At 44.8% G+C, this 21,481-nt stretch overlaps 1 protein-coding gene across 1 annotated transcript in view; it reads right to left on the minus strand.

The window, feature by feature from the left end:
* ZCCHC14 (zinc finger CCHC-type containing 14) overlaps window positions 1-12,338 on the minus strand; it is a 53,731-nt gene extending 41,393 nt beyond the window's left edge. The window contains exon 1 of the mRNA XM_060788489.2: window positions 10,337-12,338. Within this exon, the coding sequence (XP_060644472.2) occupies window positions 10,337-10,900 (564 nt within the window). The 5' untranslated portion in view covers window positions 10,901-12,338. The remainder of the gene's footprint in view (window positions 1-10,336) is intronic.
* Between the last annotated feature and the right edge of the window lie 9,143 nt (window positions 12,339-21,481).

Here is a 21,481-nt window from a genome sequence, read left to right on the forward strand (position 1 = left end):
CCATGCTAGGAGGACTAACTTCCCAGTGATAGAAGGAAGGAAGGAAAGGAGAAAGGAAAGAGAAAAGAAAGGAAGGACGAAAGGGAGGAAGACAAGTATGGAGGAAGAAACAGGGAAGGAAGGAAAGTTAAAAAAAGGAAAGGAGAAGGAAGGAAGGAAGGAAGGAAGGAAGGAAGGAAGGACGGAAGGAAGGAAGGAAGGACGGAAGGAAGGTGGAGAGAAGAGGGCCTGAGAAAAGAGCCCAAGGAACCTGGGTTTACCCATATCTGATATAGGTCATTACTTCTTTTTACAGCGTACCACAGAGACTGGCTTAGAGCAAATCAATTATCCCCCCAAAAGCGACAACGATCCCCTTGAATATGACATGCAATTAACCACATAACTTCAACTTAGCACAGATTTATACTATTACATATTTTTAGTTCTCTTTGCAGATGTAACCATTTTATTTTATCAATAGCCATCCCCTGCCACGCGTTGCTGTGGCCCAGTCTGTGTATATGTGTTTTGTGTGCGTGTATATATATGTGTGTGTGTGTATTTGTGTATATGTGTAAATAGGTTGTTTCGCATGTGCATTGTAATGTATTTTTTAATTTTTGGCTTTTAAAGTCTTTTCTGCTGTGTTTTTCAGTTTTTTATGAGTGATGGTCGCTCGTTGGCCTGATAGGTGTATTGTGTCCAAATTTTGCGTTAATTCGCCCAGTGGTTTTTGAGTTATGTTAATCCCACAAACGAACATTACATTTTTATTTATATAGATTGCTGACTCTAAACGGCTGGCTGGCTGCTCCTCACAGTGCCTTCTTCATGTCAATAGGGTCAAAGTAAAAATATTGGTTTTTTAAAGCAGTTCTCTTATGTTCTCTTGGCTTTGCAAAGTTGCTTAATGCTCACTTACTTTAGATCTGTTTGCAGATTCAATTGTTTTGCTTATTTTATTTAGACAAACTCTAAAGGGCAATTGCTGCAGCCAGCTATTTGGGTCCTTCAGCCGTTATTTGACTACTGAGCAGCTTTGCATTCTGGGTAATCTAGTTTACGGCAGGGCCTTTTGCAATCTGTACCATTGGAGGCCTGGCCTTCCCAAACTACAGTTAAGATGCGTATTATTAGCCACGCCCACAGCGCCTCCATTCTGGCAGCGCCGGCAAAGATTTTTTTTTTGTCGTGTCAGGAGTGACTTGAGAAACTGCAAGTCGCTTCTGGTGTGAGAGAATTGGCTGTCTGCAAGGACGTTGCCCAGGGGATGCCCGGATGATTTGATGTTTTTATCATCCTTGTGGGAGGCTTCTCTCATGTCGAAGATGGGACCAAAGGACTGAGATTCTAAAAGCAATTTAAGTTAGGCTTTACCAAAGTTGCTTAATGGTTAGTGAAAATGAAACTGACCTTGGGAGTATCTGAACGTTACAGAACATTTACGAAAAATGGGTAAGTGATTCAAATTCGAAATCCCACCCCCATTTTTTCCTGCATGCCTCAGAACTCCCTTCGTATGCATAAATTTAACTAATCAGATACGAGTTCCAATTAGATCTGCAACAAATGCACACTTCTAATGCTTACATTATAAAAAACATAAACAATGAATTTTCTATTTGTGCCAACTGCAAATGTACACTTTGTTTCTTCAAAAACTCGTCTTTTTTTCTGGAATACACTAAATCTTGCCTATTCATAACAATCCCCAATTCAACTTGGATGCTGACTCACCCTAATCAGATACACATATAAACAAAAAGCTCCAAGCAGTTCCAAGTATGCTATTTGAGATAGCCAATATGGTTCTAGTAGGGGTTTGAATTGTCTAGCAACATTGTTTTTGCTGAGTGCCATATTCACTGATGCAGCTTATGACTCACATTCCCGAGGAGAAGATGTAGAAGAACACTTGTTTACAAGAAGTCTGGGGAACCATTATCTGCAGGGTGAAGGGCATCATCCCTCTCGCTTGTCCACAGCCCTCAAGAACCAGATGTCTGTTTTGTAAGACTGGCAGTGTCATCCCAGGCAATTCCCATTTTTTGAAATTACAGAACATATCTCCTGCCTAACACTTTCAATGTTTTTAAACACATCAGATGTTTTGTGGGATTGTGGCAGAGCTGGCCGAGTGTCAGCTGCCTTAAGATCACTCTGACCAAAAGGTCATGAGTTCAAAGCCAGCCCAGGTTGGAGTGGGTTTCCAACCAATTGTGTAGCCTGTTGTCGACCTTTGCAACCCGAAAGACAGTTGCATCTGTCAAGTAGGAAAATTAGGTGCCACCTTAAAGTGTGGGGAGGCTAAATTAACTAATTGATGAGGCCATAAAGAAGACTCCAGCAGAGCATTCCAGCGGGGAAGCATGCGGGGAATGCGGAAGTACTTCATCAGCGTCGCAGATGGACGATGAAAGCGACAGCTCCCCTGGGGGCCAGAAAAAAGTTAAATAGCCTCTGTGTATGTCTGTATATGTTTGTATGTCAAAAATTGGCATTGAATGTTTGCCATATATGTGTACACTGTAATCCGCCCTGAGTCCCCTGCGGGGTGAGAAGGGCGGAATATAAAAGCTGTAAATAAATAAATAAATAAATAAATAAATAAATAATTTTGTATCACATCTTGCGGGATTACCTAGGATTACCTAGGTTCCGGAGCCTCTGGTGGCCCAATGGGTTAAACCCTTGTGCTGGCAGGACTGCTGACCAACAGGCCAGTGATTCAAATTCGCAGAGCTCGGATGAGATCCCTCTGTCAGCTCCAGCTCCCCATACGGGGAAATGAGAGAAGCCTCCCACAAGGATGGTAAAACATAGAACATCTGCACAATTTCCCCCGGGGCAGCGTCCTTGCAGACAGCCAATTCTCTCACACCGGAAGCAACTTGCAGTTTCACAAGTCACTCCTAACAAGAAAAAAAACTAGATGACTAGTTCTCCTGTTAGTGCAACAAGTTTCCGATAAACTATGGCTTATCATCCACTTATACCCAAAACCAATGCACCCCCTGACATCTTTCTGACTACAGAGATCTTCCATTCACTTTCAATAACTAATACAATATTATTATTATCATTATTATTATTATTATTATTATTATTCTTTATTTATAGACTGCCCTCTCTCCCTGAGGGGACTCAGGGCAGTTTACGACACAAAAGGCAAACATTTAATGTCCAGACAAAAGGAAAAAAAAAACATAATAATGATAGTGAACTTATTGTATAAAAATTGATGTCAAAATTTTAAAAAAAGATACACATAATCACAGAGAAACAGGTTACACTAATCACATACTCAACATTAAAATATCTAAAATAATAAAAACAATTTAAATAAATGGAAATTGGCTGATTATAGTTGTTCTTGAAGTGTACCCAAGAACAACTAGTCCTCCTCCTCCTCACATGCCAAAGTGCAAAAGTGCATCTTCAAGAGCCTTTTAAGGAGAGGAGGGTGGGAGCCTTTTTTATTTATTTTGGGGAGGGAGTTCCAGAGATGGGGAGCGATCATAGAGAAGACCCCCTCTCTCGTTCCCACCAACCAAGCTTGTAATGGAGGTGGGACCGAGAGCAGGACCCCCTCTGCTGACCGCAGTGCATGAGATGGTCTATATAGTTCAGTGGTTCTCAACCTTCCAAATGCCGCGACCCCTTAATTAGTTCCTCATGTTGTGGTGACCTCCAACCATAAAATTATTTTTGTAAATACTTCATAACTGTAGTTTTGCTACTGTTATGAATCGTAATGTAAATGTCTGATATGCAGGATGTATTTTCATTCACTGGATCAAATTTGGCACAAATACCCAACACGCCCAAATTTGGATACTGGTGGGTTTGGGGGGATTGTGTTTGTCATTTGGGAGTTGTGGTTGCTGGAATTTATCAAAGAACATTCTGAACTCCACCAATGATGGAATTGAACCAAACTTTGCACACAGAACTTCCATGACCAACAGAAAATACTGGATTTGGTGGGCATTAACCTTGAGTTTTGGAGTTGTAGTTCACCTATATCCAGAGAGCACTGTGGACTCAAACCCCTTCTCTGCCAAAGGGGTTCTTAAGACCATTAGAAATATGTGTTTTCTGATGGTCTTTGGTGACTCCTCTGAAACCCCCTTGCAACCACCCCCAGGGGCCCCGACCCCCAGGTTGAGAAATGCTTATATAGGGAGATGCCATTGGACAAATCGCCTGAACCCAAAGTGTTTAGGGCTTTATAGTAATGACCAGCCCTTTGTATTTAGCTTGGAAGCAGATTGAAAGCCAGGGGAGATGCCACCATCAGGTTCTCTATCTTTCCCAACCTGTCTTACCATACCTGAGTTACATAAACACATGCACAGTACAGCACCAGTTTATGAATATGCTCAGGGACATTCCTTTGTTATTTTTGACAGAAATCTTTCAACTCCTATTAGAACATCAAACATTTTTTTTAAAGATATCTCTGCCCCAGTCATCACTTTCCCAGTTGTATCACAGTTAAACCCTTTCCCCATGAAAAGAATCCAACTAACTCCCATTTAGATATTTTCATCACATACTGAAAGTTTAGGGATAACACAAAGGAAAATGAGATGTCAGAAGAGTGAATCTAATTGGGACCTATTGCATTTATTTCAGTAGAAGGTTGGATGAATACAGCATTAACCCAATTCTCCAGAAGCATAAAGCAATGAATTAATATCCAGAAAAACTCGTCATGAAATTATTCCGCTTGTAGTGCTAGAGCAGGCCTGGGTAAACTTGGGCCCTCCAGGTGTTTTGGACTTCAACTTCCACAATTCCTAACAACCTCAGGCCCCAAGTGGAAATACTAGACAGGGCCTTCTCTGACCACAACCTGGTGCTGCTAAAATTAAAAGGGGGACATTGGGAAACAAAACCATGGAAAATAAATGATCCATGCCAGACTTTACACCAGGCCTGGACCAACTTGGACCTCCTTCCAGATGTTTTGGACTTCAACTTCCACAATTTCTAACATCCTCAGGCCCCTTAGAATCATAGAGTTGGAAGAGACCTCATGGGCCATCCAGTCCAACCCCTTACTGCCAAGAAGCAGGAAAATTGCATTCAAAGCACTCGCGACAGATGGACATCCAGCCTCTGTTTAAAATCTTACAAAGAAGGAGCCTCCACCACACTCCGGGGCAGAGAGTTCCACTGCTGAAGAGCTCTCACAGTCTGGAAGTTCTTCCTCATGTTCAGATGGAATCTCCTTTCTTGCAGTTTGAAGCCATTATTTTGCGTCCTAGTCTCCAGGGCAGCAGAAAGCAAGCTTGCTCCCTCCTCTCACATATTTATACATGGCTATCATGTCTCAGCCTTTTCTTCTTCAGGCTAAACATGCCCAGCTCTTTAAGCCGCTCCTCATAGGGCTTCCTCTCACTGTTTCCTACCCCACTTTTATTTTTTATGCTTCAACAAACTAACGTGACCAACTCTTTGGAAAATATTTTGGCAAGTATTAGATCTCAGCTAACTGTTTAGCGTCTATTTGGATATATTTTTCACCACATTTTGTATTATGTTTTAAATGGATTCCCTGTGGCCTTTTGATTCTCCTTCCCTGCCAATTTCTCAACAAATCTTAACTTGCAATGTTAGACTTAAGTATGTATACAACAATATGACTCAACAGCGTTCTTTATCGTTAACACTATCCAGATGTTGTCCCTTAACCATTATTTTGAAAACGGTCTCTAAATCCTAGTTAGAAGAGGTTTCATACGTCCTAAGCCATATCCCAATGGATGCCAAATATAATGCTCTAACATGCTCAAAGCAAATGTGTGAGAGAGGTGAAAAAGGAAACAGATAATTCATCAGGATACTTAACAATACATAAACCAACGTTTCTCAACCTGGGGGTCAGGACCCCGGGGGGGGGGGGGTCGCGAGAGGGTGTCAGAGGGGTTGCCAAAGATTCAGAAAACACAGTATTCAATACTGGTCATGGGGGTTCCGTGTGGGAAGTTCGGCCCAATTCTATCATTGGTGGGGTTCATAATGCTCTTTGACTGTAGGTGAACTATAACTCTCAGCAACTACAACTCCCAAATGCCAAGGTATATTTTCCCCAAACTCTGCCAATGTTCATATATTGGCCTATAGAGTATTCACGCCAAGTTTGGGCCAGATCCATTATTGTTTTGACTCCACAGTGCTCTCTAGATGTAGGTGATGCACAACTCCCAAACTCAAGATCAATACCACCAAACCCTTCCAGTATTTTCTGTTGGTCATGGGAGTTCTGTGTGCCAAGTTTGGTTCAATTCCATTGTTGCTGGAGTTCAGAATGCTCTTTGATTTCAGGTGAACTATAAATCCCAGCAACTACAACTCCCAAATGACAAAATCAATCCACCCCAACCCCACTAGTATTCAAATTTGGGCATATCGGGTATTTGTGCCAAATTTGGTCCAGTGAATAAAATACATCCCGCATATCAAATACAACAGTTCATCACAGTTTCTGGCTGCTCCTGCAAGCCCTGCTTACTGCATGAAGTACTGTATATACTCGAGTATAAGCCTAGTTTATAAAAAAAGGACTGAAAACGCTTCCCTTGACTTAATACTCAAGTGAAAGTACTGGTGGGAAGGTGTGGGGCCAAAAGAAGCTCTTCTTTCAGCCCCACACCTTCTTGCCAGGACCTTCACCTTTCTGCACAGCAACCCAGCTCTCTCCTCTTTCGTGCACTTGCCTTCCTTCTTCTTCCCCTCTCTTGCGCACCTTCCTTCCTCTCCTCTCTCTCTCTCGGTGGCCCTTGCCCCCAAAATGAGAGAGAAAGGGGCACATAACCACCACCCTTCTCCTTTGCAAAGTGGGAGCTCCTCAGAAGCAGCATCTCCCTATTAATTCCGGAGCACGATGTATGGAGTGTTGGATAGAAGGGGAGAAAGAAGAATGGAATGGGAGAAGGAAGGAAGGAAAAGAGAGGAAAGGATGAAGGAAGGGAGGTGGGAGAAAAGTTAGGCTAAAGAAAAGATGAGAAAGAAGGAATTGAAGAGAAGGAAGGAAGGAAGGAAAAAAGCAGGGAAACCCCCCCCCCCCCCACCCACACACACCTTAACACTCTAGACCAGGGGTCCTCAAACTTTTTAAACAGAGGGCCAGGTCACAGTCCCTCAAATTGTTGGAGGGCCGGATTATAATTTGAAAAAAATACAAATAAATCCCTACGCACTCTTAAAAACAATAAAATAATTAAAATGAAGAACAATTTTAACAAATATAAATTTATTAGTATTTCAATGGGAAGTGTGGGCCTGCTTTTGGCTGATGAGATAGGACTACTGTTGTTGTTGTTGTTGTTGTTGTGTGCTTTCAAGTTATTACAGATTTAGGTTGATCCTGAGCAAGGGCCGGGTAAATGACCTTGGAGGGCCGCATTCAGGCCCCGGGCCTTAGTTTGAGGACCCCTACTCTAGACTGAGGTCTTTTCCACTTTCTCAGCCCCACTTCCCATCCCAATCTTTCCCATCCTTCCATTCAAACCTCAGTCATTCCCCCTTCCCCAATTGCCCCCTCCCACCCCAATCTGTCCTACTTTTCCAGCCACCTCTTTTTCCCATTTTTTCAACCACCACTTCCCATTTCAACATTTTCCCATTTACAGTCCTTCTTTTCCACTCCCTTTCCAACTTTTGCTTATTCCAGCGGCTCTCAACCTGGGGTCTCCAGATGTTTTTGGCCTACAACTCCCAGAAATCCTAGCCAGTTTACCAGCTGTTAGGATTTCTGGAAGATGTAGGCCAAAAACATCTGGGTACCCCAGGTTGAGAACCACTGCCTTATTCATATGCCCACAACCTTTTACCCAAAATGTATAGTTACAATAAACTATGGTGATTATTGGAAGGATACATTAGATAGAAGAATAATAATTTAATCAGAGTTGGACAGTATTATCTTAAATTACAGTTTTATGTAAATATTCAGAAACGTTTAACCTACTGATGCCTCAATTAATGTAATTGTATTGGTATTTATTTTATTTTTGAAGTTTCCCAGTATTGGATGCATTTCCCACCCTCGGCTTATACTCGAGTCAATACATTTTCCCAGTTTTTGGTGCTAAAATTAGGTGCCTCGGCTTATATTCAGATCGGCTTACTCAAGTATATATGGTATTTCTCGCATTCTTGAACTACAAACTAGGCTTGCATTTCCTCTCTTAATGGGAAATATTTTCATACAAACATGCAAAGTTGCTTTCAGTCCCTTTGAACAGAATACTGTATCAGTGTGCAGACCAGCTTGTGTATGCAAGAATACTTGGGGCATGAATGTGCCATATAAGCAGCACTGCTTCAGAATATGGTTCACATGCTTGCTGAGCCAAAGATGTAATCCAATGTTTTAATGTAAACATAAATACATACATAAACTAGCTGCTGATCTCAGGAAGCAAGTTTATTCCACAAGCTGAAGCCTCATTCTTAAAAATAGTGTGATTGTAAACATCCCAATTAAAAACTAATGGAGATTCTTCTTTCTTGAAAGATGTACTGAGATGCAGAGCTACTTGTGGTGTTTTGCTTTCATATATCATCTGCAACAGGTTCATCTTGGCAAATCAGTACTTCAGCAAGGTGAATTTTAACTTCCATGTGATAGAAGCTTCAATTCAAATACCTTCTTCTTAGAAAGGAGGAGACCTGTGTCTGGTCCAATAGGTCAGAATACAAATTCTGTACAGCAAGCCCCAAAGGACAGACCCTGAATATTTCATACTTCTGATATGGTCAAAATTACTTTTTGTTAGGTGTTTTGGACTGGCTGTTAGGAATTATGGGAGCTGAAGTCCAAAACACCTGGAGGGACCAAGTTTGCCCATGCCAGGTTTAGTCCATTCTGGGAGAACCTTAAAGAAGCACCAACCTCTACTCTCTCTGCCATGGAGCATCTGAAGAATCATGGCGAACAAACTTTAGAGGAAAACGTGGAGTTTGCCCATGCCCGAACTAAGCTCTTGCCTTTTGCTACTGTATTCAGAGAATGCGATGGGTCCTTTTCTGGATGATGCACAGTACTCACACTAACCTATAGATAAGTCGACACAGTTTATTTCAGTTGATTTTTTGCCAAAATTTCTAGACTTATAGATGAGTATGTAGAGCTGCCTCTTCAACTTGTGGCCCTCCAGGTGCTTTGGACTTAAGCTCCCAGAATTCCTGATTACTGAACAAATTTGCTAGGGCTTCCAGGAGTTGAAGGCCCAAACACCTGGAGGGACACAGGTTGAAGAGGCCTGACTAGAATAAACAAGCCAAATGAAAAGAGGAAGGAATTTTCCACAGGCCATGTGGATGAGAAAAAAGGGAGGAGAGGTGGATTTGTTATTCCCACTGGCAAAACTACAGGTGTCTGGCACTTGATCCCAGCAAACCAGCAACTCAAAGTGCTGGTGATGACCTTTAAAGCCCTAGACCAGGGGTCCTCAAACTAAGACCTGGGGGCCAGATACGGCCCTCCAAGGTCATTTACCCAGCCCTCGCTCAGGGTCAACCTAAGTCTGAAACGACTTGAAAGCACACAACAACAACAACAACAATCCTATCTCAACAGCCAAAAGCAGGCCCACACTTCCCACTGAAATACTAATAAATTTAGATTGGTTAAAATTGTTCTTAATTTTAATTATTGTATTTTTCAGTGTTTTTGCAGTGTGTATAGGAATTTATTTATTTATTTCAAATTATAATCTGGCCCTCCAACAGTTTGAGGGACTGTGGCCTGGCCCTCTGTTTAAAAAGTTTGTGGACCCCTGACCTAGATGGTTCAGGTCTGGGCAATTTGACTGACCAAATCCCCTTGTACGAACCTGCCTGCACCCTGAGATCTTTAGGAGAGGCCCTTCTCTCAGTCCCACCTCCACCTCAACTGTTGGGAACGAGAGAAAACAGGGCCTTCCTGCCTTCCTTCTTTCTCAGTGGCAAATGCCCCTCAATTCTGGAAGTCCTTTTTTCTTCACAGCAAAGCCAGAATACCCCCCCTCCCTGTTGTCCATCCCGAAGCAAGCCAAAACCTTCATATCTGGACAGGCTTTCAAGATGAAGGTGTTTCAGATCTAGGCAGGGGGTGCTGTGGTTTTTAACTTTGAGTATGTTTTGATGGTTTTCAACTGTGAATTTAATGCTGTTTGTGGTTAATTGTTTTGATGTTTGTATATATTAAACTGCATACTAATGCTTTTATGTCAAGCCATTTTGATTCTCCTTTGGATATAAATATAATAATAATAGGAAGAAGAATACGGGTAATAATAAACCATCCTGGCGTGACTGAGGAGTCTGGAAGAGCCGTTTCCAGGGCCTCCTTCCTACCCACCTTGTGGCAGCCAGGACACGTCCCCATGGAGCTTGACGCGGGGCCACCGGGGCTCTTGCTGGTGCTGGCAACGATGTTTTGGATCTTGGTGAGCTCCTGCCTCAGGACCTGCTTTTGGTGGAAGCTGAAAGCCGGGTGGTTGGAAGCCATGGTGAAGAGCAGCAGGAACTCGTCCCCGGTCCGGCCCTCGTTGAGCTGCAGCCCGTAGTTGTGGATGACCGAGTCGATGTGGGTAAGGGTGCGGAAGAGGACCCCGGCCGCCTCCCGGTGCGAGGAGCCCAGCAGGGCCAGCGAGACCAGCAGCTTGCTGCGCACCACCTCATCCGTCAGGTTGGTCAGGCTGCCCAGGTCGGCCGGGTTGTTGGCCTTGATCTCCGAGTCCCGCAGCGAGTGGTAGTCCTTGCGGGCCAGGTCCTCCAGGCAGGCGCCCAGGAAACGCAGCTCCAGCGGGATGCACAGGTCCAGCAGGCCGCACAGGAACTCCACCCGCTGCGGGGACGGCAGCTCCGAGAACCAGCGGTAGACGCTCTCCCTCTGCAGCCGCGGGCAGCGCTTCTCCACCATGCTGCTGGCGGTGGCGGCCGCCCGGGGGCAGCGGGAACGGGCCCTTCCCCTGGTCAGAGCGCAACCAGGAGAAGGAGGAGAAGAGAAGGAGCCGGGTGGGCTGTTAAAGCGGAGAACCTAGAAAGGGGTTATTAGGCCTTCACGTGAAGGAGCAGGAGAGCCTCGGGGCAGGATGCTAAACAGTGGGATACCATCACCCTTTGTCCCCCAGAAGGAAGAAGCGGGGGACTAAGAAGACCGCATTGTCCCACGTCCCCTGAAAAAGGGGTGCAAGAGAGACAGAGAAAGGAGGCGAGAGGTGAAAGGGCACAGGAGAAAGAGGTCTCACCAGATGGAGAAGGAGACAGGAAGTGGGTCCCTAACCAGAAGGGGAGGGGACAGGAAGGGGGACCCTTAACAGGTGGGAAAGGGGTCCCTAACCAGGAGGGGACTGCGAATGGGTCCCTAACGGGGGGAGGGGGGGGAAGAAGTGGTCCCTAACCAGAAGGAAACCGGAAGTGGGACCCTGAACAGGAGGGGAGGGGACAGGAAGTAGGGCCCTAACCAGGATGGGAAGGGTCCCTAATGAGGTGGTGAGGGACAGGAAGTGGAGCCCTTACCTGGAGGGGGAGGAGACAGGAAGTAGGACCCTTAACAGGTGGGAAAGGGGTCCCTAAGCAGGAGGGGACAGGAAGTGGGCTCCTAACCTTGAAGGGGAGAGGATCCCTAGTCAGGATGGGGGGGACAGGAAGTGGTTCCCTAACCAGAAAGAAACCGGAAGTGGGACCCTTGACAGGAGGGGGAGGGGGTCCCTAACCAGGAGGGGAGGGGACAGGAAGTGGTTCCCTAACCTTGAAGGGGAGGGGATCCCTGACCAGGAGGGAAACAGGAAGTGGGGCCCTTACCACGAGGGGGAGGGGCAGGAAGTGGTTTCCTAACCAGGAGGGGAGGGGGCAGGAAGTGGGGGCCTAAAAAGGAGGGGGAAGGGTCCCCAATGAGGTGGGGAGGGGCAGGAAGAGAAGCCCTTACCAGGAGGGGGAGGGGACGGGAAGTGTGGCCCTTATCAGGAGGGGAGGGGGGGCAGCCCCGGAGGCCCGTCTTTGGCGGGAGAGGCGCTTCTCCTGGCCTGCCCTCTGGGCCCAAGCAAGCACCATTCCCCGCCTCTCCTCCTCCTCACGGGGCGGCCGCTCTTGCTCGTGCTCCTCCGCGCGCTCCTCTCCTCCTCCGCCTCAGCCTCAGCCGGGCTCCCTCCATCGCCTCGCTGCTTTCCACTCCTTGGGTTCCAATCCGCCAAATAGTCCCGGCGGCGGAAGGTCACCGGCGGAGGGACGCGTCACCGCTGCCTCGCTCCCTTTCTTCCTATGGAGATTCCAGCGGCGGAGGGATCCCACTCGGCGCCTCAGCCGGTGACGCGGCCCGGCCGGCGAGCAGAGCGAGAGCAGCGCGAAGGATGGATGGATGGCGCTTGAGTGACTGACTGGCTCCTCCCCCCTCAGGCCCCGCCCCTTCTTCCCCTCCGCGCGTCTTGATTGGTCGACGCTTCCCCTCCCTCCTCCCCCCTCCCATCCCAATAATGGACAGCCGCTCCTGTCAATCAGCTTTTCTCCGCGCAAAAGGAAAAAAAAACCCAAAGGGGGCGTGGCGTGGAGAAGAGAAAACGCGCTGGACCGTCTCAGGAAGGGAGGGGGGGGGGTTCGAAGAGAGCGCTGGTTGCCTAGCAACGGAGAGAGGAGAAAGAGGAAGAAGGGGAGGAGGTGAGCGTTGCTAAGCGACCCCTCCCTTACCTCTCGTCGCCTAGCAACGCTTGGAAACGGGCCTAGTCTCTGAAGGGAGGCCAAGCAGGCCTGAGATGGAAAGAGCAACACTGCTTATTACTATAATATATATTATTACACTCACATTTTTGTTATTTTGAATTATTATTATTATTATTATTATATAATTATTATTATACGCAGAAGTGCTGGACCACTCTCACAACCACCATGTCAGACTACACAGAGAAGGCATTGAAATCCACAAGCATGTGGACAATTTCAACAGAAAGGAAGAAACCATGAAAATGAACAAAATCTGGCTACCAGTATTTAAAAAGCTCTAAAATTACAACAGCAAAACAACAGAGGGGAAACAAATAGGCACATAAAATCACTCTCAACAAAAGATTCCCCCCTGGCACTTCCAAGCCATTGAATGCTAATCAAGGTGATCAGCTAAAACATTCACAGCTAGCCCCAGCAGACAAGAGTCCTTTGTCTCACCCTGGTTATTCCACAGATATATAAACCCATTTTTCCTACTTCCAACAGACCTCGCTACCCCTGAGGATGCTTGCCATAGATGCAGGCGAAACGTCAGGAGAAAAATTGCCTCCAGAACATGGCCATATAGCCCGGAAAAACCTACAACAACCCATTATTATTATTACTATTATTATTATTATTCGGATTCAAATGGCATAATATTTATTTATTTACTGTATTTATTTATTTATTTATTTATTTGATGCACTTATTAACCGCCATTCTCAGCCCTTACGGGCGACTCATGGCGGTGTACAGTACACATAAAAAGACAGTTACAAAGACCAGTATCAACAACATATAACTATACGACAAATACAAACTACATAAAAATCCGCTTCATCTCTTAGTAGAATCATAGCCAGTCTCATCTTCCTTATACCATTCCAGTTCTCATTACCGTAATGTTGTTGCTTAGCACTTAATTAAATGCCCTCTCGAACAGCCAGGTCTTAAGGCTTTTTCGAAAGGACATGAGGGAGGGCGCCTGTCTGATGTGTGCCGGGAGAGTGTTCCACAGCCGGGGGGCCACCACCGAGAAGGCCCTCTCCCTCGTCCCCGCCAGCCGTGCCTGTGACGCAGGCGGGATCGAGAGAAGGACCTCCCCAGACGATCTCAAGGTCCTCGTGGGCTCGTAGGCCAAGATGCGGTCCGAAAGGTATTTTGGGCCGGAACCGTTTAGGGCTTTGCAGGCCAAGACCAGCACCTTGAATTGGGTCCGGTAGCAAATCGGCAGCCAGTGGAGCTGGGACAACAAGGGCGTTGTGTGCTCCCTGCTACCCGCTCCAGTTAGTAACATGGCTGCCGCACGCTGGACCAGCTGAAGCTTCCGGGCCGTCTTCAAGGGCAGCCCCACGTAGAGAGCGTTGCAGTAATCCAGGCGGGATGTGACAAGAGCGTGTACCACCGTGGCCAAGTCAGACTTCCCGAGATACGGGCGCAGCTGGCGCACGAGCCTAAGCTGTGCAAATGCTCCCCTGGTCACCGCTGAAACCTGGGGGTCCAGGCTCAACGATGAGTCCAGGGTCACACCCAAGCTGCGAACCTGCGCCTTCAAGGGGAGTGCGACCCCGTCCAGCACAGGCTGTAACCCTATATCCCGTTCGGCCTTGCGACTGACCAGGAGTACCTCTGTCTTGTCTGGATTTAGTTTCAGTTTGTTCGCCCTCATCCAGACCGTTACAGCGGCCAGGCACCGGTTCAGGACCTCGACAGCCTCCTTAGTAGCAGGTGGGAAGGAGTGACAGAGTTGGACATCATCTGCGTACAGATGACACCGCACCCCGAAACTCCGGATGATCTCACCCAGCGGCTTCATGTAGATGTTAAACAGCATGGGGGACAGTATGGAACCCTGTGGCACCCCACAAGTCAACGGTTGTGGTGCGGAACAGGAGTCCCCCAATGACACCTTCTGGGTGCGACCCTCCAGAAATGACCGGAGCCACTGCAAAGCAATGCCCCCAAGACCCATTTCCGCAAGGCGCCCCAGAAGGATACCGTGGTCGACGGTATCGAAGGCCGCTGAGAGGTCCAGGAGCACCAACAGGGACACACTCCCCCTGTCTAGCTCCCGGCGCAGATCATCCACTAAGGCGACCAAGACCGTCTCGGTACCATGCCCCGGTCTGAAACCAGACTGTGCCGGATCCAGATAATCCGTGTCTCTCAAGAATACCTGGAGTTGTGAGGCCACCACGCTTTCCATGACTTTGCCCAAAAAGGGGAGATTGGAAACAGGCCGAAAGTTGTCCAATTTAGTGGGGTCCAGTGATTTGCATACTGTATTATATAACAGTATTGATGGCTGTACTCTATGGGTCTACACTCACATTATTATTATTATTCAGATTCAAACTGCATTATACGGCAGTGTAGATAACTACTCTGTGAGTCTACACTCTATTATTATTATTCAGATCCAAACTATATTATATGTCAGTGTGGATGGGTACACTCTATGAGTCTACACTCACATTATTATTATTATTATTATTATTATTATTATTATTATTCAGATTCAAACTGCATTATACGGCAGTGTAGATAACTATTCTTTGAGTCTACACTATATTATTATTATTCAGATCCAAACTACATTATATGTCAGTGTGGATGGGTACACTCTATGAGTCTACACTCACATTATTATTATTACCGGGATTGTGGCGCAGATGGCTGAGTGTCAGCTGCATTAAGATCACTCTGACTAAAAGGTCATGAGTTCGAAGCCAGCCCGGGTTGAAGTGGGTTTCCAACCAATTGTGTGTAGCCTGTTGTCGACCTTTGCAACCCAAAAGACAGTTGCATCTGCCAGGTAGGAAAATTAGGTACCACCTTAAAGTGTGGGGAGGCTAAAATTAACTAAAGAAGACTCCAGCGGGGAAGCATGCGGGGAATGCGGAAATACTTCATCAGCGTTGCAGATGGACGATGAAAGCGACAGCTCCCCTGGCGGCCAGAAAAAGTTAAATAACCTCTGTGTATGTCTGTATATGTTTGTATGTCAAAAATTGGCATTGAATGTTTGCCATATATGTTACACTGTAATCCGCCCTAAGTCCCCTGCGGGGTGAGATGGGCAGAATATAAAAGCTGTAAATAAATAAATATAAATACATTATTCAGATTTAAACTGCATTATACGGCAGTGTAGATAACTACTCTGTGAGTCTACACTCTATTATTATTCAGATACAAATTATTCAGAATTAGCTTTTTTGTTCCAGTTCTGGATATTTTCATCCCATTGGTGGCCTGAAAGCCATGCACACACTCTTTCCAGCGTGGCTGAGGCTGTAATACACCTTGGTGTTGGCGCCCGAATTAAGGTCTGTGCCCAAAAGTTGGCACAAGGAGCTGCCTACAGTCGTGTCTTCTCTCATCCAGACTCTGTATTCTCACCCTGAATGTGGATTTGGACCCGGAGCCGGCCACTGTGCCTACCAGGGCTTGCAGCTGAACACCGAGGGTCTCTTACTCCTTGGAAAGAGAGTGCATGTGTGGCTTCCAGACCCAAAGCACCAGCGCCTGCCAGGGTCTGCAGCCAAGTGTCGAAAATCAGGCAACCAACTGGTTACTGTTCCCACTTTGATTTCCCTGATATTTTCGTACCAGACGGGGGTGTACCGTTTTGTGCCATCGGAATGAAATAAAAAGTACGAAAACACAAATTAAACGGCTGAAACGGTTACCAGGCCTATGATTAATTATTATTAGTATTATTATTATTATTCGGATTCAAACTGCATTATATGGCAGTTTAGATGGCTTCACTCTATGAGTGTAATCTGACATTATTATTAGCATGCAGATTTCAAACTGCATTATATGGCAATGTGGGTAACTACTATATGGATCTACCACACTTACATTATTATTATTATTATTATTATTATTATTATTATTTGAAACGCAACAAGATTAGTACACAGCAAACAAGGTCATTCTGCTGGCTTTTGTATTCGATCGCATGTGAGACACTTCCCAAATGTCTAGGACTGTGTGATGTATCAGCAAATAATGTGTGCAGATCCAAGTAGAGTGGCCTCTTGCAGCTGACAGATGGTAATTTTGTCGGTGCTGATTGTTTTTAAGTGCAGGCCAAGGTCTTTAGATACTGTACCCGGTGTGCCGATCACGACTGGGACCGCCTTAACAGGCTTGTGCTAGAATCTTTGTACTTTGATCTTTACATCCTCATATCTTGTCAGCTTTTCCAGTTGTTCCTCTTCAGTCCTGCTGTCACCTAGGATTGCAACATCGACGATCCATACTTTGTTTTTTTAACACGATTGTGAGGTCAGGAGTATTGTGCTCCAAAACTCCTTTAGTCTGGATTCGGAAGTCCCAGAGTATTTTGACGTGTTCATTTTCTGTAACTTTTTCAGGCTTGTGATCCTATCAGTTTATTGTCGCAGGCAGATAGTATTTGTGGCACAGGTTCCAATGGATCATCTGAGCAATGATGTTGTGCCACTGCTTGTAGTCTATCAGTGTGATCTTCTTGCAGCAACTGAAAATATGATCTATCATTTTGTCTGCTTACTTGCAGAGTTTACACTTGAGATCTGTCCCCGACTTTTCAATTCTAGCTTTGATGGCATTGGTTCTAATGGCTTGTTCTTGGGCTGCAAGAATCAGGCCCTCCATCTCCTTTTCCCAAGTTGCATTTGTGAGCCACATTTATGTTTTTTCATTGTCCATTTTGCTCTCAACATTTCCCTGGAACTGTCCATGGAGAGCCTTCTTTGGCCAGTTTTCTCTTTTGCTCTGCATTGTATTTTTATGGTATTCCCTGTCTATTGCACTTCAAGCAGTTTTCTACTATTGACTTCCCTCAATGTTGGTTCTTGGCTGCCTTTCTCATCATCTGCCAGTGCATGTTTCTCTTCTTCTACCATTTGTTTCACTTGCAGAAGCCGTCTTTCTGCCTCCTGATTTTCTGGGCAGTTCAAGCCTGTCAACGTCACTACGCAGGTGTAATGAGTAGCGGATCGTCATCGGTTTTCTTGCTTTTCCAGCTTGTGTCCAGTTCACAATTCCAGCAGTGTATCTGATGACAAGAATGACCCAGGTATTGATAGCCTTGATCTTATTTCCACCATTTAATTGGTTCTTCAAAATATTTCTGACTCTTTGGACATATTCTTTGCCGACCAAATTTTTCACATGCCCATGCTTGACATTGTTCAGCTGTAGTATGCCCATATATTTATAGGCTTCAGGCTGATTACATCATATGGTTGTCCATTTGGCATCTCTATGCCCTCGCTGTGAGTAATTTTCCCTTTCTTTAATGTCACTGTGGCACATTTGTCTAGGCCGAACTTCATACTGATGTCAGTGCAGAAGATTCTGACTGTGTTGGTCAGTGACTGGATTTCAGTTTCTAATTTTCCATAAAGCTTTAGATCATCCATGTACAGCAAGTGGGAAATTTTTGGTGAATTTCTTGTTGTTTGGTAGCCCAGGTTTGTTTTCTGTAGAATTACTGACAGTGGGATCATTGCAATGATGAACAACAGTGGTGACAGGCAGTCGCCCTGGAAAATTTCTCTCGTGATGTTAACAATTCCATAGCTTTCACTGCCCACAAACAACTCTGTGATTATTATTATTATTATTATTTGAAACACAACAATTATTATCATTATTATTTCTTGATCTTCCTGGCAGTGCAGCGGGTTAAACCGCTGAGCTGTTGAACTTGCTGACTGAAAAGTTGGAAGTTCCAATCCAGGAAGTGGGGTGAGCTCCCACTCTTAGGCCCAGCTTCTGCCAACCTAGCAGTTAAAAAAAGCATCCAAGTAGATCAATAGGCACTGCTTCTGCGGGAAGATAACGGTGCTCCATGCAGTCATGCCAGCCGCATGATCTTGGAGGTGTCTATGGAGGAGGTCTTTGGCTTAGAAATGAAGATGAGCACTACCACTCAGTCGGCCATGACTAGACTTAATGCCAGGGCGAACCTTTACCTTTACTACTACTACTACTACTACTACTACTATTATTCAGATCCAAACTGCATTATATAGCAGTGTTGGCTGTACTCTTATGAGTCTACACTCACATTATTATTAGTATCATTCAGATCCAAACTGCATTATATGGCAGTGTAGATAACTGCACTATATGGGTCTACTATACTGACATTATTATTATTATTATTATTATTATTATTATTATTATTATTATCCAAACTGCATTATATAGCAGTGTAGATGGCTGCAATATATGAGTCTACAATCACATTATTATTATTATTGACACAAAAACACAGTACGTCACAGCAAACGAGATATATGTATATGCTGGATTTCATATCACAAAATCACAAGTCGACAGTTCCCAAGCGTTTAGGACTGTGTGATGTATTTTCGAATGATGTGAGCAGATCCAAGTAAGGTGGTCTTTTGCAGTTGACAGATCATGATATCTTCAATGTTTATTGTTTCCAAATGCTGGCTGAGGCCTTTTGGCACAGCACTCAGTGTGCCAATTATGGTTTATGCCAGAGCCTTTACAGTTCAATTTTGAGGTCTTGATAATGGCTGGGTTTTTCCTGTTGTTTTTTGTTAGTTCAGCTGTCACCTGGTATGGCAACACCAATAATCCAAACTTATTATTATTATTATCATTATCATTATTATTATTATTATTATTATTATTATTATTATTATTCAGATTCAAACTGCTTTGTGTGGTAGTGTGGATAACTGAACTATATGGCCCTACACTGACATTGTTATCTCACGCTTTACGTTCTTATAAACATAAACAAGAAGGCCATATGGAAGCCATATGAGGAATACCTAATAGAAGAACAAGAAAAGAAAGATACAAAAAAAGGAGGAAGAATGAACTCGACAGAAGAAGGAAGAAAATAAAAAGACAGAACCAAAGAGAAGGAGATTATGGAAGTCAAAAGACCCTCCCACCCCCACCACACCCCCTACCCCCTCCCCCCTGACCCCCTCTATTTCCCCTCCTCTCTCCCTAACTCACTTTCTCACCCCTTGACCCAACCCAAACTATCCTACCAACAAACCTAGCCCTACCTAACCTCTTCATACCCCCCTCTCTTTTTTACCCATATACCTGTATGAATATACCTTAATAAAAATTATAAAAAAAAAAACAAGAAGGCTAAAGAGCTCAATGGCGCCTTGCACATATAGAAGCATGTCTGCCATTGCCCTCTTGTGACTCTTTCACAGAAATGCTGCCTGCATTTTCTTCTTGTTCTTTTTTTTTTTTATGCTCTCCGTCAATAGTGTGGCAGCTGAAAACTCTCAAATGTATGCCCATGTTTGGAAGAAAACACAGCACCCAAAGCAAGCAGGGGCTTCTTAAATGCGAAAGTGACTATGACATGCAGCTGCTTGACTAAATTCAACCCAAATGCAACACCAAACCATTGAAGATAGACAAGATATGTGAATTGGCCAGGAAAAGAGAAAATGGGAGCAACATCTGAATCTACACTGCAATGTAATGCTGTTCCATACTGCTTTATATGGCAGTGTGGATCCTGCCCCACTCTTTATCAAATATTGATAACCGAAATCACTGATACGTCGACAAAACGATATTAAATTTGGCTGGGCAAGTCTTTATTCCTGTGTTATTCTCATAAGTTTAATAATAATAATAATAATAATAATAATAGTCAAAAGGGTTTGAAGAGCAAATTAAATGGCGGAAATGCGATCAAGGCTATCAAGGCGACTAAAAATGATCAAGGCCCTATGAGGAGCAGCTTAAGGAGCTGGACATGTTTCACCTGAAGAAGAGAATGCTGAGAGGAGATATGATAGCCATGTATAAATATGTGAGAGGAAGCCACAGGGAGGAGGGAGCAAGCTTGTTTTCTGCTTCCCTGGAGACTAGGATGCAGAACAATGGCTTCAAACTACAAGAGAGGAGATTCCATCTGAACATGAGGAAGAACTTCCTGTGAGAGCCATTCAGCAGTGGAACTCTGCTGGTGGAGGCTTCTTCTTTGGAAGCTTTTAAACAGAGGCTGGATGGCCAGCTGTCAGGGGTGATTTGAATGCAATATTCCTGGGGGGTTGGACTGGATGGCCCATGAGGTCTCTTCCAACTTTGATTCTATGATTCTAAAGCCATCCCCGTCATTAGATACACTGCTGGAATTTTGAACTGGACACAAGCAGAGCTGGATGATCTGGACATAAAAACAAGAAAACTGATGACAATCCACTACTCATTACACCCGCGTAGTGATGTTGACAGACTTGACCTGCCCAGAAAATTGTGAGGCAGAGGGCTTCTGCAAGTGAAACAAACAGTAGAAGAAGAGGAACATGCACTGGCATATTATGTGAAAGGCAGTCAAGGACCAACATTAGAGGAGGTCAACAGTAGTAAACTGCTTAAAGTGTAAAAGACAGAGTGAATACCGTAAAAACACAATCAAGAGCAGAAGAGAAAACTGGCAAAAGAAGACTCTCCATGGATAGTTCCTGGGAAAAATTGAGAGCCAAATTGACAAAGAAAAAACATGGCTGTGGTTCACAAATGGAACTTTGAAAAAAAGGAGACGGAGGGCCTGATTCTGGCAGCCCAAGAACAGGCAATAATAACCAATGCCATTCAAGCCAGAATTGAAAAGTCGACAACAGTTCCCAAATGTACACTCTGCAAGGAAGCAGATGAAACAATAGATCATATCCTCAGCTGCTGCAAGATCACACAGACAGAATACAAGCAGAGGCATAACACCGTTGCTCAGAGGATTCGGTAGAACTTGTGCCAGAAACACCATCTGCCTGCG

Source organism: Anolis sagrei, chromosome 8 (assembly GCF_037176765.1).
Source record: "Anolis sagrei isolate rAnoSag1 chromosome 8, rAnoSag1.mat, whole genome shotgun sequence".
Classification (NCBI taxonomy): Eukaryota; Metazoa; Chordata; class Lepidosauria; order Squamata; family Dactyloidae; genus Anolis; species Anolis sagrei.